The 25,902-nt window shown below is 45.4% G+C and overlaps 1 protein-coding gene across 1 annotated transcript in view; it reads right to left on the reverse strand.

Moving 5' to 3' along the window:
- The window catches only part of TESK2 (testis associated actin remodelling kinase 2), a 41,987-nt gene that overhangs the window by 12,163 nt on the left and 3,922 nt on the right, over window positions 1-25,902 (reverse strand). Inside the window, 4 exon segments of the mRNA XM_073643594.1 lie at window positions 2,227-2,373; window positions 6,636-6,684; window positions 13,681-13,802; window positions 19,996-20,294. Of these exon segments, the coding sequence (XP_073499695.1) occupies window positions 2,227-2,373; window positions 6,636-6,684; window positions 13,681-13,802; window positions 19,996-20,208 (531 nt within the window). The 5' untranslated portion in view covers window positions 20,209-20,294.

Below are 25,902 nucleotides of genomic sequence, written 5' to 3' on the forward strand. Positions count from 1 at the left end.
TCATCAATGAAGTCTTCTTGGTGTCTCCTCACCCACACAGATATTACTGCGGGTCTGACAATTCAACCACTGAGTGGCGCTATTTATCCACCTCGCAATGAAAGATGGCGGCTAACCAGTCACAGATAAAATAATAAATGTAAAACATAAACCGGGATTAATGTGCTCTTTGTGCGGCGAGGAAGAGTGTGAGGTTCTGCTTAGTGCAGAAACACAGAGGCCCTTATGTAGGACACGGCCTGAAAACATCTGCGGTCCACCGCCAGACAGCGCACAAATCTGCCAAAGTATGGAACATCTGCTACTAAACTGCTGCGTACACTGAACGGGAGCGGTGAGACACCACAGAACAGTGTGGACAGGGGCTTAATCCATGGGAGAGCCACGCACATTACAGTACTGATCAGGAGTGCTGCTCTGGAGTATAATACAGGAGGTAACTCAGGAGAAGTAATGTATGTACACAGTGACTGCACCAGCAGAATAGTGAGTGCAGCTCTGGAGTATAATACAGGATGTAACTCAGGATCAGTACAGGATCAGTAATGTAATGTATGTACACAGTGACTGCACCAGCAGAATAGTGAGTGCAGCTCTGGAGTATAATACAGGATGTAACTCAGGATCAGTACAGGATCAGTAATGTAATGTATGTACACAGTGACTGCACCAGCAGAATAGTGAGTGCAGCTCTGGAGTATAATACAGGATGTAACTCAGGATCAGTACAGGATCAGTAATGTAATGTATGTACACAGTGACTGGACCAGCAGAATAGTGAGTGCAGCTCTGGAGGATAATACAGGATGTAACTCAGGATCAGTACAGGATCAGTAATATAATGTATGTACACAGTGACTGCACCAGCAGAATAGTGAGTGCAGCTCTGGAGTATAATACAGGATGTAACTCAGGATCAGTACAGGATCAGTAATGTAATGTATGTACACAGTGACTGCACCAGCAGACTAGTGACTGCAGCTCTGGAGTATATTGCAGTCTATAACTGAGGATCGGTACAAAATCGTAATTTAAGAGATTAAAATGGAGGTAAATTGTGCAGTAACCTGAAAATACCTGACTTTATGTAGGCGTCACTGATGTGGATTTTATGTAAATCTATATATGTAGCTACAATGCTCACCCTATAAACTGAAGGATAATACTGTAACATTATCACATTGTCTCTAGAACAAGGGGAACGTGACAGAAGAAGAATTTGCGGTCAGGGACAAGGAAGTGTTTGCATCTCAGGAATAAACAGTAAAAAAAGGAACGAAGGCCAAACATACGCAGCAGCGAGCCATGACCAAGTGTCCAACTGCAGCAAAAGTCTCTAAAAACACCAACAGGAGTAACAGGAATTTCCCTGACTCCTGGCATGGAAGGATTCTTTGCTGTTCAGTACAACATATTGCTCTCTCCATTAATGCTGAAAGTGACAGGTGTTGTGGGATCGATTACAAGGTGGACCCCAGTACAACCTATCTCTGGAGAGCTGCCGTTAGCATTGTGTACATACGTAGAGGCTTCCAATGGTTCAGAATATCCTATAATTCAGCATATGTGACAGCGAGGAATTGATTATTGGCGCCTTTCTATCTTTAGCATCACTATGTCCCTTATGGCGGGTGTAGGGGTGTGCTGGCTTAGGTAGGATCTGTGATCACAGCCTGAGGTCTCTTTCACAATCTTGCAATCTGCAGTCAATTTTTACAGCTGCAATCACATCTGCGGCCTCTCCCCAGAGATCGCCCCGATTGTGAAACCATTTACATTAATGGCTGACAATAAAAAAGCAGCAAGCTGGACTCCCTCTAACATATCTATATCATTCCTAAATCTCCCCGGGCCATTTCATTATGAAAAGAAAACGGGACATGGTGGCACTCCAGCAGCTGGAGAACTACAACCCCCAGAAAGGAAATTTCTGATTGTTTTGCTGCATCAGGGTCTCATCCCCGGAGTCTTGGAAAAAGTTATTAACACTGACAATTCCAATGTCATACTTAATGTGGAGCTAGCTGCAGCATGATGCATTTAATGAATAGGTGCAAGCCTTCTAAATAAGCTGAGGATTAGGTCAGGACTAGTGAGTGACACCCAGAAGAGATCTTGAAAGTTTGTCTGTATCTCCACCTGCACCGGTCCAACCATAAATAAGGTCCCCTAGAAGCCATTCTTGCATCTGACCTGACCCCGGGAGAAGGACGGCATCCAACCTACCTTGGATGTGAGGTCTCGATGGAAGATTCCCTTGGAGTGCAGATAAGCCAGACCGAGGGCGACATCCAGCGCCAGCTTCACCCGTACCGTCCATGACAAGTGCTGGTTGCTGTCCAGGAGCTGCTCCAGATTCCCACTGTTAATATACTGCAAAACAAGGAGCGCAGGATGCATTATATCACAAAGGAGCATGCGCCACCTGATCCACTCTCAGGACAATCCTTAGTGGTTATTTTGGAGTGGGGGTTCTGATCCCATGGTAAGTTAACCCCCCCGCCTATGGCGTCAACACTTCGGCAACTAGAATAAGCTTTAATAGCGGTACTAATTGCAATGGTGTGAACTTAGTCTGATACGAGTGCAATCCATCAATGGCGGATGATAAAGTTAAAGCCCCCGGATATCATCTGTATTCAGATCCAGTTGTTTTGCCCGGAGTTCCCCCCCAATATGCACGGAGTCTGTCTGTTACCTCCATTTAATAATTCACACATGTGCAGGAGGCTCAGGTGACAATTGCTGCACGGAGGCAGGTGGCAGCGATCAGGAGGTGCCGGGCCGGACGCCCAGCTGAGAAAACACCAACCGCGCTGCCAAAGAAAACCCCGGACTGCACAGAAAAGAAGGAGCAAAACCCGGACAGTCTAACACCCCGTACAGTAATGTCTGGAGCGTCCGACCGAGTGCGGCCGCTGCAGAAAGTAGAAGAAACAAGGTAGAACCCTATGTGATCGATAGGCTATATAATAACAAGGGAGACGACAACGCTCTCCAGATATCAGGTATATTATACAGCAGTAACATCACCACTCTCCAGATATCAGGTATATTATACAGCAGTGACATCACCGCTCTCCAGATATCAGGTATATTACACAGCAGTGACATCACCACTCTCCAGATATCAGGTATATTATACAGCAGTGACATCACCGCTCTCCAGATATCAGGTATATTACACAGCAGTGACATCACCACTCTCCAGATATCAGGTATATTACACAGCAGTGACATCACCGCTCTCCAGATATCAGGTATATTACACAGCAGTGACATCACCGCTCTCCAGATATCAGGTATATATGCATATATACACATTAATCAGCCATACCAGTAAAACCACAGGTTTAGTGAGTAACACTGGGGCCTGTGATGGGGTGGGATGTATCAGGGAGCCAAAACGTCTAGACAAATGGATCAGACATGGGATGTTCCTGGTATGTAGTGGTTAATACCTAAAGGAACGACAACTGGTGACAGGGCTGTAAGTAAAATGATCGCGTATCTAAGCCGAATCCAGTGCAGCACGAAAATTACCAATAATAGGAACCTGATCAGCAAAACTGCACCATTGAGCAAATAACACAGACGGCCTTCTTGTAGGACGAGAAGGACAATGGCTGATTGGTGCAGTATTATACAGGAGGTGCATTACCGCTCTGTATGTCTTTATGTTATGGGTTACACAGACGCAGCTCTCTAGTCCACTGCCACCATCATGGCCGGGTGCATTTACCATACACAGGCTAGGAAGCCCCGAGCCCGAGCGCTGATCACTGGCCGGGCACCTGGAAGTCTCACTGGACACATTAAGGCCGACGTGGCTTCACAAATGCAGGAAGCTGTGGGACCGATGAACGACCTCACCGTGTCCCATCACACGCTCCATCCTGACATAAAACATGAATATTATCTCCAGGCTTCCCGAATCACAACAATGGAATTTTTATGAGATCAGGGCTGTTTAATTTGGCACAAAAACCTGCGCCCTGTGTATATAGAAGAATCTACACCGAGCGTGAACAATGGTGGATTGTGCAGGACGCACCAGCAGCAGCTTTACCACCCCGTCTGCTGTCTTTAGCGGTGACTGAAGGCGCAAGGGAGTCATCTGCGCTGGGGATCAGGAAGACGCCAATACAGCCGATACCGTGGAGCAAAGAGCTAAAACCAATGGAGGGTGGATTCTCCAGCCAATCAGCACGACTTTACATGCTACGTCCTACAGGATATATACACATATAAGCCGAGCATGCAGTCTGCCAATGAATTCAGCCGGCCGAGCATGCAGAACACCGAGCGTGTAGCGCAGCCCGCCGAGCATGCAGAACACCAAACGTGCACTTTTATTACAGTTTCAGCATTTAATAAAATGGCAGAGTCTAAGATTGTAACCATCGCTAATGAGCCGAATGTATATAAACACGTGACGCATCTGACGTCATCATCCTCATCATAAACACTAGTGTTCTGCAAGAAGCGACTACAAAGATTGTAGAAATCTGGCTGCGGACAGATACTATTTCATAATAATAGAGCTGAGGACGCTCCATGGGCTCCTTTGTTCATGAGAGGAGTCTTGTCTTACAAATTAATGCTTCACAGAGCAGTCATCTGACCCCAACAAAATGAAGAGGTGGGGGGCACCTGCTGGAGGAAGCGAAACAATCACCCGGAGAATCAATCATCCGCTAGAGGAATGTTACTGGTGAGCCAGATAACAACAACCTGCACTGCCCCATCACCTCTGATCCAGACAGGCAGAATAATTCCCTGCAACTTAAAGGGAATCTGTCACTAGGTTTTTATTACCCCAGCATGATGTAGGGGCAAAGACCCCGATATCAGTGATGTGTCACTTACTGGGCTGCTTACTGCAGTTTTGATAAAAAGTTTTCTCTGCTGCAAAAACTTTAGCAGTCAGCCCAGTAAGTGACTCATCGCTGTAATCAGGGTCTCTATCTCTACATCATACTGCTTTCAGATAGCAAAAACCTGGTGGCAGATTTCCTTCACAGACACAGGATCAGGGTCTTACATCAACAGTCAAGCAGTATCTCCTTCAAATATAGTGGTGCCTGTCCTCAACAGCCCGGTTCCCCAAGTGTCATCACCCAGCGTCCCTTCAATCCTGAATTTATTTACCCAGTTATTTGTATATAAAGTAGAAATGATATTCAGGAATCTAAGAAAGCTGAGTGACAACACTGACAGATGCACCTCTTGTTGTCACGCAGCTCTCCGAGCTCCTGCGCTCCCTGCAGTTGCCTCCTTTGCTTTATTTCCCCATTGGGTTATTAATTGGCTTCACACATTTGTATGTAGTGTCTGTAGCAGAGGAATCAGACTGTCAGCTCCACAGGTCTCTGCTGGTGATTGCAGGGACGCAGCAGACACGGCCTCAGGCCGGATAAGGCTGACACTATGTGTTCTGCAACATTATTGAAGCAAATCCCCAATTCATTGCATCAATAACTGTTCGGATATAATGCAAGACTGAACCTGGCTGTCAGCCAAGACCACAGAGCAAAACAAGAGAAACCGCAGGGATGGGGCCACAAGAGTCTACGGGGGCCGGGTGAGGGATAAATCATACACGGATTCACAACAAAGGTGTGAGGGCTCAGACAGAGACAAACCAGAATAGCAGATAGATGACATGTGGACTGGACCACGAGACGCCGCCACTTGAGGATAGACTGGACCACAAGACTGGATATTTGTGGAGGAGTGACAGGTCAGCAGACGCTTACACTTGGGAGGGGTGAGGGGGAAAGAACAAGACTGACACTCGAGGGTGGACTGGAGCACAGCCACTCGAGGGTGGACTGGCGCACGGGGCACCGCCACTCGAGGGTGGACTGGCGCACGGGGCACCGCCACTCGAGGGTGGACTGGCGCACGGGGCACCGCCACTCGAGGGTGGACTGGCGCACGGGGCACCGCCACTCGAGGGTGGACTGGCGCACGGGGCACCGCCACTCGAGGGTGGACTGGCGCACGGGGCACCGCCACTCGAGGGTGGACTGGCGCACCGCCACTCGAGGGTGGACTGGCGCACCGCCACTCGAGGGTGGACTGGCGCACCGCCACTCGAGGGTGGACTGGCGCACCGCCACTCGAGGGTGGACTGGCGCACCGCCACTCGAGGGTGGACTGGCGCACGGGGCACCGCCACTCGAGGGTGGACTGGCGCACGGGGCACCGCCACTCGAGGGTGGACTGGCGCACGGGGCACCGCCACTCGAGGGTGGACTGGCGCACGGGGCACCGCCACTCGAGGGTGGACTGGCACACGGGGCACCGCCACTCGAGGGTGGACTGGAGCACAAGACTGGATATTTGGGGAGGAGGGACAGGACCAGGAGATGCTGACACTTGGAAAAGGGGGGTGTGAGGGGGACAGAACAAGACTGACACTTGAGTGTGGACAGGACAAGGATATGCTGACATTCGGTGGAACAGGACAATAATGCACAGGAGGTTCCATTAATACAGTTCTGAAGGAGTTAATAGCAGGAGTATTATTTAGTGAATCCACGGGATATTTCACAAGTGACTGCAGCATTGGGGAATGATTAACATTACTGCAACATAGAAATAATGTGAGAGATGCCCCCGAGTCTTACCTCCGTCAGTGCGTGTAACTGCCCTTGGTGGACGCAGACCCCCATAAACCTGCAGGAAGAGATAACAAAACGAGTATTACAGCAGCGATGACACAGAGACCACAGGCGGTTATACACAGATGATACAGTGCACTACAATGTATCCGCTATCACAGTGTTATCCGTTTTCCTCTAATGTGATCAGAAAAACAACAGCAACACAGATGAGATATCATCTCTTCATGTTCACATGCAGAGTCATATACCTAATAGCTTGTGGCATTGGATGGGATTGTGTGCTCTGAGACATTGTAACAAACCTTCATAGATGGAACATGTACCTAACCTTGTCAATGGGGCTAGTCATTAATCATTTTTTTTTTAATGATCCGTGTCCATTTTTGCAAGTCAGTGTCGGTTGACCATACAAGTTTATTGGCGCAGCGGCTACAGGGAGAAAATGAATAAATATATTGTCACTACAGCCGCTCGCTTCCAGTGATTACAGTCACTGCTCATTATACTGTGAGCTCGCTGTAATAGTGAGCGGTGACCGTAACCGCTCCCTGCACCGCCCCGATGACTGGAAGAGAGCGGCTGCAGGGAGGATAAAACTTCATTTTCTCCTTGTAGCCGCTGCTCCAGTAAGACAGCTAGTCAGGATGTAAATGCTTTTTACCTGCAGCTAAATAGAGTTTCTGGACGTGACCGATTCCCTGTAAAACTAGTGAAATAATTAAAGTATATTAGAAAATTACTGAACTTTTCAATTTTTATTACTTATGTGCTACATTAACCACAGTCTGAAAGTCACACAATGAATGAGGTCCTAAAAGCCACCGAGAAATGAAGGGTTAAGAAATTATATTTGGGGGGGTTAATAGAAGGGAGTCCCATCATCTGTATTATCAGGATTTCAGGGAAATCAAACATTTATCTTCAAATGCACTAAAGGGAAACCGGATCCTGAGTGCTGCGCCGCTGGAGAGCTGCCAATCATTAAAAGGGCTGACATTCTAATGTTACGCTCCGCGCACCGCTCCGTGTCAGACGGTCGGGTCAGGCCCTGATTAACCCAATATCATGGCAGGTGACTGAATGTGACCCCCAGAGATTGCAGAATATAGTAAGACTCCGACAGCACCCACAGATCTAAGGAAACATTACAAAAACCCTCATCATCAGTAGTCATCACCAAGGAGGAGCGTGTACAAAGACGCAGATTTATCACACAGGATTCTAGAAAGAAGTGGTGACAATCTACAAAAGCAGCCACAGTGGTTGTCACCTAGCATTCCCATACTTTTTACGCCCCAGATACACGATCCTGCGTTTCCAGAAACACGTATGCGCTGATGATGGAAACTCATCTTAAAGTGACAGTCTCGAAATGAAGCCGTAAATCCACATAATTGCTTTCTGCACTTGTCAATAGACACATAAATCTGCTGCCGAAGCCAATATTACAGTCAATAAAACCTTCCCGTCGGATGGAGAAGCATTACCCTATATGTCCAGTAATGGCAAGAGCCGATCTGCCAGCCGTGGATGCCGCAAAATTACTGTTTCTACTGCGAGGATCCATTTGCAGTTTTATGTTACTTTGAGTGAACATGGAAAAAACGTGTAACAGTATCGAGCTTTAATGAAAAATTATTATTTTTTTGGCATAAAACAACCCCCGGAGCAGGAGCCGCTGTTCGATCTCTGGAGTATGAGCTCACTCGGCAAACATTTTACTTGCTAAAAATACCTCGTAAAAAAGCCGCGCGGCGAAACTGCAACACAAGCCGGAGAGAGACTCATCAAATACGAGGAGATCTCGCAGCATAAACAGAAATGGCTGAAAGCTGCCAAAAACCCACGCAGCAGAGCCAAGGGGCAGGACGCCAACACCAATAACCCATCCTGAGCACCGAGTCTTCCAGGACCGGGAAGGGGTTAACAGAGGCTTCTCTCCGGCGGGCTCACGCCCAGGATCATACCTGTGGCTGCGGCTCGCCCCGTTACAGTTGCTAAATTGTTTTGCGCCCTTTGTTCATTTGCACTGAGCCAACACGCGATTTCCTTGTGTTTATTCTGCTATATCCTGAGAAGATCCAGTTACACAAAGAGAAATGTCTCAGGTGCAAGAGTAGCAGCACCCCGTGACAAAGTACCCCAAAAAAGCACCCAAATTCCTCCATTACTGACGGGACGTCCAAAAGCTTGTGATTTACAGACCAGAGCCTGTCCATTTACTGACAGGCATTCAGTCTGTACTGGTACCATTTACCCACCAGTAATCTAGACGATCTCCGCTTGCAGACTAATCTGATCTAGAACCGTTACTCCATATACCGACCAGCAAAAAAAGTTTAGAAAATCTCTGTACACCGTGCTCAGAATTATTGCAAAAGGAATTTGACCATATCATCATTTTTATGCAGATTTTCCAACTTCAAACTGTATAAACTCGAATGCTTATTGGATGAAGCAGATCATGTGATGTGCATTTGTATAATGAGGAAGGTGAGGTCTAAGGATACAACGGCCTTCATCAGGGCGTGCAGAATTATTAGGCAGCTTGTTTTCCACCCAGGGAAAATGGGCCAAAAAAGATTTATCTGTGAAAAGTCACAAACTGTTACAAGTCTTACAGAGGATGCAGCTCCTGAGATTGCTCAGATATTGGGGGAATCACAGAACCATCAAAAGTTTTGTTGCAAATAGTCAGCAGGGAGCAAAACACGTGTAGAGAAAAAAAATACGTAGATTAATTGCAAAACATACGAGAAAAATCAGACATGAAGCGACTAGGAGCCATTATCCTCCAGTGCAGTCATATTCCAGAGCTGCAGCCTCCCTGGAGGCCAGAAGGACAAGGTACTCAGAGACACCGCCGAAGTGAGGAGGCCGAGCCCAACCACCACTGAGCAAAACACAGAAGTACAAGGTGTTCAGAGACACGACCGAGGTGAGGAGGCCGAGCCCAATCACCACTGACCAAGACACAGAAGTACAAGGTGTTCAGAGACACGACCGAGGTGAGGAGGCCGAGCCCAATCACCACTGACCAAGACACAGAAGTACAAGGTGTTCAGAGACACGACCGAGGTGAGGAGGCTGAGCCCGACCACCACTGACCAAGACACAGAAGTACAAGGTGTTCAGATACACGACCGAGGTGAGGAGGTTGAGCCCGACCACCACTGACCAAGACACAGAAGTACAAGGTGTTCAGAGACACTACCGAGGTGAGGAGGCCGAGCCCAATCACCACTGACCAAGACACAGAAGTAGAACGTGTTCAGTGCTCAGCTACACGGCCGAGGTGAGGAGGCTGAGCCCGACCACCACTGAGCAAGACACAGAAGTACAAGGTGTACAGTTCTCAGATACACGACCGAGGTGAGGAGGCTGAGCCCGATCACCACTGACTAAAAAACAGCAGTACAAGGTGTTCAGTGCTCAGAGACAAAGCCGAGGTGAGGAGGCTGAGCCCGACCACCACTGAGCAAGACAAAGAAGTACAAGGTGCTCAGAGACACGGCCAAGGTGAGGAGGCTGAGCCCGACCACCACTGAGCAAAGACAGAAGCGGAAACATCAAGACTGGGCCAAAAAATATCAGAAGACTGATTGTTCACAGGTTTTATGGACTGATGAGATGAGAGGGTGTCTTGACAGACAAGACGGATGGGCCGTGGCTGGATAAGTAACGGGCACAGACCTCCACTTCCACTCAGATGCCAGTGAGGTGGAGTTGGGCACTGCTATGGACTGGGATTTATTAAAGATGTACTCAAAATCAGCTCCCCAACATACTGCCATATTTTAGAAGATACTTCCTTCAAGCAGTGGTGCAGGAAAAAGTCTGCATCATTCAAGAAACCATAACTTTTCTGCAGGACAATTCTCCATCGCAGCATCGAGATCTCCACTCCTCAGGGCCAGTAAAGGTCTTAAAAGATGACAGAATAATGACCCGGCCCCTTCCTCACAGGACCTAAACCCTACTGAGAACTTGTGGGGCCTCCTAAACGGGAGATTTACGGTGAAGGAGAACAGTCGCCTCTCTGATCACTGTCGGCTGTGGTTGGAGCTGCCCAAAAAGTTGATCATCAACAGATGAAGAAACTGAGACTCCAGGTTACTGCATTGGTCAGAGAAAATGTCAGAAAAGCATTTTTTACATTTTGGAGTTGTTTGGCTCTTATTCTCACTGTAACACATGAAAATAAACAATTGAGATGGGAAAAAATATGGTTTAGCACCTCTATATATACTGACCACATAGTGATCACCAGTAGTCCGGTTTGGCTCCTTTATATATACTGACCACATAGTGATCACTAGTCCAGTTTAGCTCCTCTATATATACTGACCACATAGTGATCACTAGTCCGGTTTAGCACCTCTCTATATACTGACCACATAGTGATCACTAGTATGGTTTAGCTCCTCTATATATACTGACCACATAGTGATCACTAGTCCAGTTTAGCTCCTCTATATATACTGACCACATAGTGATCACTAGTATGGTTTAGCTCCTCTATATATACTGACCACATAGTGATCACTAGTCCAGTTTAGCTCCTCTATATATACTGACCACATAGTGATCACTAGTCCGGTTTAGCTCCTCTATATATACTGACCACATAGTGATCACTAGTCCGGTTTAGCTCCTCTATATATACTGACCACATAGTGATCACTAGTCCGGTTTAGCTCCTCTATATATATACTGACCATAGTGATCACTAGTCCGGTTTAGCTCCTCTATATATACTCACCACATAGTGATCACTAGTATGGTTTAGCTCCTCTATATATACTCACCACATAGTGATCACTAGTCCGGTTTAGCACCTCTATATATACTCACCACATAGTGATCACTAGTCCGGTTTAGCTCCTCTATATATACACTCACCACATAGTGATCACTAGTCCGGTTTAGCACCTCTATATATACTCACCACATAGTGATCACTAGTCCGGTTTAGCACCTCTATATATACTGACCACATAGTGATCACTAGTCCGGTTTAGCTCCTCTATATATACTGACCACATAGTGATCACTAGTCCAGTTTAGCTCCTCTATATATACTGACCACATAGTGATCACTAGTCCGGTTTAGCTCCTCTATATATATACTGACCATAGTGATCACTAGTCCGGTTTAGCTCCTCTATATATACTCACCACATAGTGATCACTAGTATGGTTTAGCTCCTCTATATATACTCACCACATAGTGATCACTAGTCCGGTTTAGCACCTCTATATATACTCACCACATAGTGATCACTAGTCCGGTTTAGCACCTCTATATATACTCACCACATAGTGATCACTAGTCCGGTTTAGCACCTCTATATATACTCACCACATAGTGATCACTAGTCCGGTTTAGCTCCTCTATATATACTGACCACATAGTGATCACTAGTCCGGTTTAGCTCCTCTATATATACTGACCACATAGTGATCACTAGTCCGGTTTAGCTCCTCTATATATACTGACCACATAGTGATCACTAGTCCGGTTTAGCACCTCTATATATACTGACCACATAGTGATCACTAGTCCGGTTTAGCTCCTCTATATATACTGACCACATAGTGATCACTAGTATGGTTTAGCTCCTCTATATATACTCACCACATAGTGATCACCAGTAATCTGGTTTGGCTCCTTTATATATACTGACCACATAGTGATCACTAGTCCAGTTTAGCTCCTCTATATATACTGACCACATAGTGATCACTAGTCCAGTTTAGCTCCTCTATATATATATATACTGACCATAGTGATCACTAGTCCAGTTTACCTCCTCTATATATACTGACCACATAGTGATCACTAGTCCAGTTTAGCTCCTCTATATATACTGACCACATAGTGATCACTAGTCCAGTTTAGCTCCTCTATATATACTGACCACATAGTGATCACTAGTCCGGTTTAGCTCCTCTCTATATATATATACTGACCATAGTGATCACTAGTCCGGTTTAGCTCCTCTATATATATACTGACCATAGTGATCACTAGTCCGGTTTAGCACCTCTATATATCCTGACCACATAGTGATAACTAGTATGGTTTAGCTCCTCTATATATACTGACCACATAGTGATCACTAGTCCAGTTTAGCTCCTCTATATATACTGACCACATAGTGATCACTAGTCCAGTTTAGCTCCTCTATATATACTGACCACATAGTGATCACTAGTCCGGTTTAGCTCCTCTATATACTGACCATAGTGATCACTAGTCCAGTTTAGCTCCTCTATATATACTGACCACATAGTGATCACTAGTCCAGTTTAGCTCCTCTATATATACTGACCACATAGTGATCACTAGTCCAGTTTAGCTCCTCTATATATACTGACCACATAGTGATCACTAGTCCGGTTTAGCTCCTCTATATATATACTGACCATAGTGATCACTAGTCCGGTTTAGCTCCTCTATATATACTGACCATAGTGATCACTAGTCCGGTTTAGCACCTCTCAAAAATGTCTACATCTAGTCACTAGTAGTCTAGAACATCTCCGATTACTGACTTGCGCTCGGATACAGAACCTTTCGCTATCTGAGCAGCGATCTTGTACAGAATCTTTTTCATCTTTGACCAGAAGGTCGGACAATTTTTTGATTTCTCACCAGAGCTGCAGTAAGATCTAGAATAGCGTCTCTCAGACTCCCACTGACATCTAGCTCTGGGACATGGGCTTCATGCTGTGCAGCCGGCCATACACATATAAATGCCGGTGTCCTGCCATCCATCCTAGGCAGTGGTGATCATGGAGGGCACGGTCTGCTGCATTGTGGAAGATGTAGCGTTCACACCAAGCACGCTACACTACACAAATCCATGCAAAAAAAAGAAATAAATTCTAGCACCTGCACAATGCATTATCATGGATCTCCAGCTGAGATTCTAGGAGGGCAATCGGCTTACACAATAGTAAAGGATTTCATGTTGCAGCAGCCCCATGGATGCGGCATGATGGTGACTAGAGGAGCAATCAGCGCAGGCCCTGACTGACTCACCTCAGTATATTGGGGTGTGACAGGCGGTTCATCAGCTGCACCTCCTTCAGCATGTTGGCTCGGTTACTGCTCAGTTTGTTCATCTTCAGCGCCATAACTTGGTCAGACGTCCGGTGACGAACCTGCAAAATAAAAACCAAAAGGCAAATGAGAAGGAGGCAGCTTATAACAGAAGTAAGCTAAGCTTCCCCAACCAGCCCTTTAAATATGTAGACATTTTACATAGGAGAGGTATAGCCTGATAAAAAAAAGGTTAGGGATCCCATCAAAAATAAAAGTCACCTTGTCTTGGCTGGCAGGCACACACAAATTTGTGTGAGAAGTACCTTAAGGCTATGTTCACACATTTCGTTTTTGCTGCAGCAAAATCTGATCTCTTGCCAGGAGGTTTGATCAGGATTTTTCTTGCTTTTTTGCTTGTTTTGTTGGAGCGTTTTTTTTCACTGTCCTTTTCTCTCTTTATGCATGTACATAAAGTTCAGTGAAAAAAAAAAACTCATTCTGGTTTTGGCACAAAAACACTGAAAAACCTGACACCTGCGTTTTTGGTGCATTTTTTTAACCACCCATTACTTCCAATGGGTGAAAAAAAATGAAAGAATTGACATGCTCTATTGTGCAAAAAAAAAAACATGCAAAGCACAAAATCCTGATTAAGAAAAAAAACAAGCTGTGTGCATGAGATTTCTGGAATCTCATAGACTTTGCTGGTATTATAAAACGCAGCAGAAAATTTTATATTAAAAAAAAAACGCAGCAAAAATGAAATGTGTGAACACAGCCTAAAGGGGTGTCGACTACTTGAGCAAGCTCTTAAAGGGAACCTATCACCAGGTTTTTCCCATACAAGGTAAGACCAGTACCTTTCAGCCCTGATATACAGCATTCTAATATACTGTATATATGCCCCCAATCCGGCCTGCAAGACAAGAAAAAGAGCTTTTATTATACTTGCCCTCATCCGGTCCGATGGGCATCTCAGGTCTTGATCTATTGCCTCCTTTCTTGTTGTGATACCGTCATATATACAGTATATTAGAATGCTGTATATCAGGGCTTACAGGTACTCGCCCTACCTCATATGGGAAAAACCTGGTGACAGGTTCCCTTTAAATGCTGTACTCCCTCCCCAATGTAATATAAAGACAACAAAACACTCGCCTTCTGCACGGGCGCCGTTCCAGTAATGTCAGCGCCTTACGGGATATTGTTATGCAACATGAGCACTGCAGTCAATCGGCGGCCTGTAATGGGCTGCAGTTCTCACACTTCCCTCATAGATCAGTTCTGTGTAAGGGAAGTGTGAGAGAAGCAGCCGTTGATTGTTACAGTGTTTGTGTGAGCGTTGCAAACAGTCACGTGAGTGTCGGGAAATCCAGCACCAACATCACTGAAACAGTAACAGTGTGGGAGGCGAGTATCCGCTATTTTTATTTTGCATTGGGGAGAACAGTATTTATGAAGTGGACAACCTCAATCATGTCGTAAGTATATTCTGTACGATGCAGTTTACATTTCACATATTCAATGCTTGTACATATCCGGATGCACTGGGTTTTGCTCTCCGTAGAGAGAAGAACGACCCGCACGATATTTATGTGACCTCTGCTGTCACTTTAAGAGAGATTGGATTTGGCTTTTCTCGCACAGGAACGTTACATGGATTATGAAACATTAATGCGTTTTGCTCCGAGTCCTCATGCTGTGATCTCAGGGCCGTTCATGCCTTTTAAGGATTTCATCTGCCCCAAAATCCTAAAGAAAACTGGAGGAGGAATCACTGCAAAAAACCCAAACTACAACCTCATCAATGAAAGAACACAAACTGCACCTGTAACCAACCAAACGTTTACACCCCGTACGCTGAGGATTGTACGGATGCTTTGTAAATGCGGTTGAGTCTGTAATAAATGATACCGCCATCTCTTGTGGAATCCATCCATGGGATATTTTTCATATACCTTATATGCTAAAGATTAGGATATTGTCCTCTTATACCTTAAGGATTAATCAACACTGTTCTTACTTTTGTGGCACAAAAAATGTGTGTAACTGGAGTGGAGATGATGTAATGCAAGACAAGTAATTAAAATGTATGGAGAAAAAAAAAGCATTAAAATTGCACGAAAAGGCAGAAAAAAAAAAAAAAAAAAAAAAAACACACCCCAAACAGCCTCATCAACGAGATCAGTGATGTGGGGTTCTGCTGTCAAATCAAAATATGACTGATCTGAGATTTACGCAGCTTTTTCCATTTTTATTACAACTCTAACTTCAAACTTTTGACCTCCGCCCCAGACATAAGTCCTTACATGTAAGGAGAACATTGTGTATGACACCCAGTTACTCCACCTGAATCTCTGATATCACGGCCCAACACACTCAGAGATCAGATGATGGATGGGCCTGCGGGACAGGAAGCCACTGTGCAGATGGGAGGCCAGCCATGTACAAACAGGAGCCTCCCGTCATTAATATATATAAATTAGATATTATACCATCACATGTGACATAATGGAAAATAGCAGTCAAATGTATGCAAGTAATACACCCCGATGATTAGCGGATGGAGGCTCCTTGTCTGCTCAGGGCCCGTGCTCTGTGCCCCTGCTTACATTGGAGCAGCTCGTGGCTCCTCTGGCTGATCCGTGTCAGGCTCCTTTCACTTACGTTGTTTCGCTCTGCGAGCATCATGTGACCACTTTACAATGCAAGTTCCCTCGGCAGGACTCCTTCCCTCTGCACCTCGTAATTGATTTATTAGGTGTCTATAGTATAGGATTACTAAGTGTTCTCCATGGGGAGGACAGAGCTCAGGCTCTGTATACAGGATGCCATAATGCAGGGGCCCCGTGCAGCAGGTCATTATACAGCAGGGGCCTTGTTCTCAATGATACAATACAGGGGTCCCGTTCTCCTGGATGACATAACGCCAGGGGTCCCGTTCTCCTGGATGACATAACGCCAGGGGTCCCGTTCTCCTGGATGACATAACGCCAGGGGTCCCGTTCTCCTGGATGACATAACGCCAGGGGTCCCGTTCTCCTGGATGACATAACGCCAGGGGTCCCGTTCTCCTGGATGACATAATGCCAGGGGTCCCGTTCTCCTGGATGACATAATGCCAGGGGTCCCGTTCTCCTGGATGACATACCGGTCCCTTTCTAAATATGGGATGTTATAACGCTGATCTCTGGAGGGGGGGGGGGGGTCACTAATCTTTGCTTTTTATACTTTTACTTAACGACGAGACCATTCATATTATTTTTCCAATGATCTCAACACTAAGCAAAACACACACTTTATATCTAATTAGATTTCTCTAATGGGAAGTCCACCGTCTGCCGGAGAATTGCAGCGCTCGTCCTGGCAAATAAAAAGTGTAAAATACTCTGAACATCTGTATATTACACAACCAGTCCCAGACAGAAGTTGCGTGACTAACCAATCACCTGCTGACATGCCATACCATCTGAGAGACAACATGGCTGCCAGTGACTACCATGTATACAGTCTATCCCCAGTGGAGGGTACAAGTTGCCTATAGCAACCAATCAGCTTTCATTCCTCCAGAACATATCGGCAAAAGAAAGCAGGGTTTTGATTGGTTGCTATGAGAGAAATAAAACGCAGTGGTTGATGTGGTCTCCTGCACTTGAAAACTATGATTGAATTTTACAAGCTTTATTGACAACGAAAAAGACAACCGCTAATCCCCCCTAAACCCACTAACTGATGAAAACTATTAACTCCCAATTGTATGTGTTGATAATGCACACTACATGCAGGTCACCCTGGGACTTGTAGTCCTACAACAGCTGTGGGTTCCCCTCCAGTTCACTGAGCATTTAATCCGGTCATGTAAAGTCGCTGAGCTCCTATCACGCAGACATCATGGAACCTGCCCTGACAGGAGAGGTAATTACACGTCGCAGCCCTGCACGCAAATCACAGATGCTAGCCGCGCGGTAACTGAAGACAGCCCGTAATAATAAACCTCCGCTACGGCTCAAAATAAAGATCAAAGAGGAGACGAGCGGCTGAGAATCCCACATCCCACTGGATCCAGACAGCGGAACAAAGATGAAACCCGGAGGAGACGTCAGACAGGACCGGCTGACGTCTGACATATACTGGGCCTCATTTATACTTTGCTGCCCTGAGCAACCAATCACTGCTCAGCTTTCATCTCATAACCAGCTCTGGAAAAATGAAAGCTGCGTTGTGATTGGTTACTATGGGCATCAAAGGCAGTTGTACTGTTTAAGCTCCCCAAGAAGTGTCCAAAATGGCCACCGTCACATATTTCAGGCAGCAACCCATCTCCTTCAATAGAGCTATGCGAGGACTTGTTACCTTCAAGGCAAGCCGTCATTAGTATAGGTACCATTTTTGGGTACATATGCAGCTTTATTTTGTTTTTTTTATTGCTAAACGGAGACGAAAAAAATGAATTTCTGTGCTTCAACATTTTTTTTGCTTTACGGAGCTTATTGTGCAGGTTAAACAATTGTATTATTAAGTACCGTAATATAATTAATAATATATAATATATATTATTAATAATAATAATAATAATAATATGTGGTAATACCAAATATGTTTATTTTTCACATTTCTAAATACATTTTTAGTTTGTTAATATTATTAAAATGTTCATTTTTTTATTTTATATTTTATTTGATCGCTTGTTCTACATATTCTAGTATTCCAGCATATATTTATATTGACCAAGATAGCAGTATCGGGGGTCTTCAGTAGGTCCCAAACTGCCATGACATTCATCCTGCAATTGCATCGAGAGGGGGCTGAGCCTGTGCGCAATGGCATCCAAGCCATTAAAACGCTGCCGTCAGTGATTGACAGCAGCATTTAAATAAACAGCAGCAATTAAAACTCGCTTCTATCGTTGCTATTATGTTACAGGCAATGTGATGCAATGACATAAATAAGTGAGATGCATTGAACATGAACCAATTATGCAAATTTTTATTAAATTCAGTGAAACTGGTGCCATTTACAGCAACCTATAAATTCACGGATTTCGATAAATCGCTGTCATCCAACGAGTGTCGTCCTCAAAACCTGGAGTTAAGCTTTGGCCGGCGAAACAGGGAAAGAAATGAGGCATCGCAGGTGATAATATAAAAGGATCTGCCGTCAATTACCATGACAACTGTGGCTGTGAGACTACATTAATCATCATATAGATGTATCTATAAGTATATATAGCTCAGCATCTTCCTACACAGGCTGGCAGTGAGGGAGCAATATGCTGCAGGTTTGCAGCGCTCAGATGCATCTCTGCAAAAAAACACAAGAATCCTGAGATGGTCATGTCTAACTATATTGTACACTTTGCAGATGCAGGTCCCTTTAAGAGCACACAGTGATGCGGAGACTATTTATACAACGATTAATGCAAACATAGCACTGAACCGCAGAGAATCTTTCCCAGGATCATAACAAAATTGAAGAAAATGAAAAAAACCTGCTGCAAACAAGACCTGCTGCAAACAGAAAGAGAAACCGACGACAAGTTCCAAAGTTTTCCCAGAAGTGACGACCGACGTCTGCTCTCTATCGCTGTTCGGAGTGTGGGCCGCGTGCGTTTGGTCACATGACCTTGTTCTCTGGTATTTAGCATGTTACAATGTATATCTACATATAAAACCTACGCTTTACTTATCTTGTAACAACCCTGTTACATCATAGGCACAGGTAGCATCTCTGTCGCTCCACCATGCTTTATATTACAGCTTTGCTTGTTCACACAAGCTGTTCACACAGGCACAGAAGTCAGTACATGGAGAGATGATAAAAATATAATAAGGACAGAAGATTAAAAAACTACAAGCAACTGAACTGAAAAATAGTTCAGGAAACTGTTGGACAGACAAAAGGGAGGAGCCCATAGATAAGGGGGAGGGGCAGGCCCCATAGACAAGGGGCGGGCCCCATAGACAAGGGGCGGGCCCCATAGACAAGGGGCGGGCCCCATAGACAAGGGGCGGGCCCCATAGACAAGGGGCGGTGCAAGATAGACAGGCATCTAATATAGGTGCGAAATATGTTGCCGTTCTAGAAATAAAAATAATAATTATTATTATCGAGTGCAGAGATGACTATAAACAGCAAGTATTAGGGCCAGAATGGGTTTTCTGCCTCTGGATGTAAACAATATTATTTCCATGTACTGACAGCAAGCAGAGATCTTAAACCTGGTAAGGAAATTATATGAAGCATATCAGAAGATTAAATGTACTGAATGTTTGCAAACCAAACGTATTAAGGATGACTGCAAACGAAAATTACCTTAAAGACCTCGGAGAAGAAGCCAGATCCGATCTTCTCGCAGGTGAAGTCATCGAGTCGCGTCAGCCTGGAGAAGGCGCTGATGAGTGCGTTGTAGGACGAGGAGTAGACTCTGCCCAGCTGACCAATCGCGCCTTCACCTGAGACGGTATCCTCAATACGGTCCAACCGAGGCGGGAATCCGGCGATTGAATTTCGTTTATTCCGATCCATTGCTCCCTGAGTTAAGACTGGATGTGAAGAGGAACGATCACATTTTAGGGCGTCCTAGAGCGCGGCCGCACGGCGTTCATGAAGCGCTAAAAAAAACAGAATGGTGTTAACGCAGCAGAAAAGAGCAAAGGACTGACAGCGACACGGCGGCGACTAATAATCAATGGGACTATAAAAAAAAGGACCAAATAAAAATAACAATGTGTAATGCTTAAACTGCAAAGTAGCAAACATTATATGCTGTGTTTCATTGTAGATTGAACACAACTGTAACGAACCCTCAGCTGTTTGGGTTATGACCAGTTTTTAACTTCTGTATGTAAACAAAAATGTTCCCATTCACTGAAAGCAGGCAGAAATCATCAACATAGTGATAAAATAAAACAAAATCTAATAGAAATTTGCAGAACTTTTTTTTTTAATACAAACTTATTCTACATATACCCAGTGAATGAGGCGTGCAGCTCTGGATGTGACTAGAGTACAATACAGCCTATAACAACCTTATTCTACATATGCCCAGTGAATAAGGAGCGCAGCTCTGGATGTAACTAGAGTACAATACAGCCTATAAAATTCAAGATCAATAAACGAAAATTCCAGCCTTGAAAGAAGACGCAACCAGTAAAGCCATTTTCAGTAGCCGGCGGTGAGGGAACGCCGTATGGACGGATGACTGGGAAGGGACCCTGGGATTTTACATAAAAAGCTTTTTCCCAGCTGCAAAACAGGAAAACAAATCAACTCAGGATGACTTTATGAAGCGCGTCTTATACGAGCAGTGACCTCAGGGGACAAATGATTAGAGAGCCAGCAGCCAGCGCGCTCACTCCGCCATCCCGTGACCGATGAGCTCCAGCGGCCGCGCACTGATTAACCTTTAGGAAGCAAGGGATTGATTAAAGCTGAAAAACAATTTATGCACTGATCAGATATGGCAAGGGCTTTGCCGACAATCCACTGGGCATGCTTAGACTTGTAGTCATACAGGAGGACTGCGAACTGCGCTCCTTAGAGGGACATGCCACCAAATCTAGGACAACCCCATTAATTTCTTATAGAACATTTCAGACTCACTTTTAGGAGAGCGCTGTAAGATTCGCCGATGCTGCTAAATCCACGGTTTGTTGATTAAAGGGGTGGTGTTCTGGGCACCGCAGAAGCCGGTACCATAGGTCACATTACACGACGCAGTGCGATAATCAGTATGAGGGATCATAGGGCAGGTAGCATTTCATTTACAATGTCTCTGCTGCATGCACCAAGCCGAGGGCACCATCGAGAGGCAGAATACAACCAAGCAGGATGGGGACGGTGTCCAGTCTGACATCAATAAACCTTATTCCTACTGACGAAGCCAATTTTGCAATTTGCGAAAAAGCCCCATTTTGCAAATCTGACGTGTCACTTTATGTGGCAATAACTCTGGAAAGCTTCTACGTAAATCAGCGATTCTGAAATCGTTTTTCATAACTTATTGTAATTTATGTCGACGTGTTTTTTAAAATTTAGGTCGATCGATCTTGCAAATATTTATGAAAACAACTGAAATTCAATGAAAATGTTGAAAAATTAACAATTTTCACAGTTTGAGTTTTTATACCCTTAAACTAAAGAGTTGCCAACTCTTCAGGCGATTCACAAGAAAGAAAAATTACATTTTTAATCACTAAAAACTTTTACTTTAGCCCCAAAACTTTTCATTTACATACATGGTAACAGGAGAAAATGGAGCCCATGATTAGTTATGCAACTTCTAACAAATATAGTGATACCCTAAGGTGGCCATAAAAACTGTTTGGGCGCACAACAGTGCTCGGAAAGGACGAAAGAGCACGGTTTGATTTTTGTAGTGTAAATTTGGCTTGAATAGATTGTAGATGCCGTGCCGCATGGGCAGAGCCCCCCCCGAGGTGCCAAAATAGCAGAAACACTTACAGGTGACCCCATTTTAGAAACTAGACCCCTTAAAAGTAGCTCGAGTATAGAGTGAAAGCCGTCACAAGAACGACTGCGAACCCACCTCAGGAAAATGACCACTGGCCTTTTCCTGAAAAAGCTTCACATGGGAAAACTCAGCAGCAGCGCCGGCATCTAAATTACACCGCAATTACATTTCTTTATAGCTTTTTTATGATTTGCCTTTTTTTTTTTTTACACCAAAATTATTCTTTTCTTTCTTTTTTTTTTTTTTAACACCTGTCAGCTTTAGGGCACATGCAGACGTCCGTGCAAATTGGCCACAGCTCTCCCAACCTGAGCGTGACAGCCTCATGGAAATACATGAAGATGCTATGCTCCGGTCGGGAGAACTGCAGCCTGTCCGTGCATTGCGGTGCGAGATCGGACCAATTTGAAAGGAAGTCTGAATGAGCGCTTATAGCGTCAGGAGGGCTATAAGCCGCCGCTTTTGGCAGGGCCTAACACGCCACCGTATCTGGCAGACTCCAGATTTCCATAGCAAACACCAGCATACTGAGATTGCGCTGCAGGGGTGCCAATAGGGTGAAAGAGCGAGCCACCTCCCTCAGCTGTGTTTTGCAGGAGCAGTGTTGGTACACAGCACCATACACAACTGTTCTAAGCCAGAATATGGCAAGAACCACTCAACTAAAGAGAAACCACAGTCCATCGTTACTTTATGACATGAAATCAATCCGAAAAATTGCTAGGACCTTGACGGTATCTTCAAGTGTAGTCATGAAAACCATCAATCGCTAAGAAACTTACTCTCATGATGACTGCCCAAGGAAAGAGAACAAGAATTCTCTGCTGCAGAGGATAAGTTCATCAGAGTTACCAGCCTCAGAATATGCAAACAGACAGCCCCTCAGATAAAGACCCTCATAAATGATACACAGACATCAAGTAGCAGACACATCTCAGCATCAGCTGTCCAGAGGAGACTGTGAGGAGATGATCTTTATGGTCAAATTGTCGAAAAGCTGCAAAGAAGCTGCTACTGAAGACCACAAACAAGAAAAAAACTTGTTTGGACGAAGCAACACAAGGACCGGACATTAGATCAGTGGAAGTGTGAACTCTGCGCTGATGAGGGAAAATTTGAGATTTTTTGTGCAAACCGCCATGTCTTTGTGAAAAGCAGAAAATGAGAATGGATGGTTTCTATGTGTGTGGTGCCCACCGAAGCACAGAGGGGACAAGCTCTGCTAAAACTGTATACAGGGGCGCACAGAGCGGTATATAACACAGTATACAGGGACGCACAGAGTGGTATATAACACTGTATACAGGGACGCACAGAGCGGTATATAACACTGTATACAGGGACACACACAGAGCGGCATATAACACTGTATACAGGCACGCACAGAGCGGTATATAACACAGTATACAGGGACGCACAGAGCGGTATATAACACTGTATACAGGCACGCACAGAGCGGCATATAACACTGTATACAGGCACGCACAGAGCGGCATATAACACTGTATACAGGCACGCACAGAGCGGCATATAACACTGTATACAGGGACACACACAGAGCGGCATATAACACTGTATACAGGCACGCACAGAGCGGCATATAACACTGTATACAGGCACGCACAGAGCGGCATATAACACTGTATACAGGGACGCACAGAGCGGCATATAACACTGTATACAGGGACGCACAGAGCGGCATATAACACTGTATACAGGGACGCACAGAGCGGTATATAACACAGTATACAGGGACGCACAGAGCGGTATATAACACAGTATACAGGGACGCACAGAGCGGTATATAACACAGTATACAGGGACGCACAGAGCGGCATATAACACTGTATACAGGGACACACACAGAGCGGCATATAACACTGTATACAGGCACGCACAGAGCGGCATATAACACTGTATACAGGCACGCACAGAGCGGCATATAACACTGTATACAGGCACGCACAGAGCGGCATATAACACTGTATACAGGCACGCACAGAGCGGCATATAACACTGTATACAGGCACGCACAGAGCGGCATATAACACTGTATACAGTGACACACACAGAGCGGCATATAACACTGTATACAGGCACGCACAGAGCGGCATATAACACTGTATACAGGCACGCACAGAGCGGCATATAACACTGTATACAGGCACGCACAGAGCGGCATATAACACTGTATACAGGCACGCACAGAGCGGCATATAACACTGTATACAGTGACACACACAGAGCGGCATATAACACTGTATACAGGCACGCACAGAGCGGCATATAACACTGTATACAGGCACGCACAGAGCGGCATATAACACTGTATACAGGCACGCACAGAGCGGCATATAACACTGTATACAGGCACGCACAGAGCGGCATATAACACTGTATACAGGCACGCACAGAGCGGCATATAACACTGTATACAGGCACGCACAGAGCGGCATATAACACTGTATACAGGCACGCACAGAGCGGCATATAACACTGTATACAGGCACGCACAGAGCGGCATATAACACTGTATACAGGCACGCACAGAGCGGCATATAACACTGTATACAGGCACGCACAGAGCGGCATATAACACTGTATACAGGCACGCACAGAGCGGCATATAACACTGTATACAGGCACGCACAGAGCGGCATATAACACTGTATACAGGCACGCACAGAGCGGCATATAACACTGTATACAGGCACGCACAGAGCGGCATATAACACTGTATACAGGCACGCACAGAGCGGCATATAACACTGTATACAGGCACGCACAGAGCGGCATATAACACTGTATACAGGCACGCACAGAGCGGCATATAACACTGTATACAGGCACGCACAGAGCGGCATATAACACTGTATACAGGCACGCACAGAGCGGCATATAACACTGTATACAGGCACGCACAGAGCGGCATATAACACTGTATACAGGCACGCACAGAGCGGCATATAACACTGTATACAGGCACGCACAGAGCGGCATATAACACTGTATACAGGCACGCACAGAGCGGCATATAACACTGTATACAGGCACGCACAGAGCGGCATATAACACTGTATACAGGCACGCACAGAGCGGCATATAACACTGTATACAGGCACGCACAGAGCGGCATATAACACTGTATACAGGCACGCACAGAGCGGCATATAACACTGTATACAGGCACGCACAGAGCGGCATATAACACTGTATACAGGCACGCACAGAGCGGCATATAACACTGTATACAGGCACGCACAGAGCGGCATATAACACTGTATACAGGCACGCACAGAGCGGCATATAACACTGTATACAGGCACGCACAGAGCGGCATATAACACTGTATACAGGCACGCACAGAGCGGCATATAACACTGTATACAGGCACGCACAGAGCGGCATATAACACTGTATACAGGCACGCACAGAGCGGCATATAACACTGTATACAGGCACGCACAGAGCGGCATATAACACTGTATACAGGCACGCACAGAGCGGCATATAACACTGTATACAGGCACGCACAGAGCGGCATATAACACTGTATACAGGCACGCACAGAGCGGCATATAACACTGTATACAGGCACGCACAGAGCGGCATATAACACTGTATACAGGCACGCACAGAGCGGCATATAACACTGTATACAGGCACGCACAGAGCGGCATATAACACTGTATACAGGCACGCACAGAGCGGCATATAACACTGTATACAGGCACGCACAGAGCGGC

This window comes from Phyllobates terribilis, unplaced genomic scaffold, assembly GCF_046119375.1.
Source record: "Phyllobates terribilis strain yellow unplaced genomic scaffold, ASM4611937v1 Scaffold_8__6_contigs__length_399053987, whole genome shotgun sequence".
NCBI lineage: Eukaryota > Metazoa > Chordata > Amphibia > Anura > Dendrobatidae > Phyllobates > Phyllobates terribilis.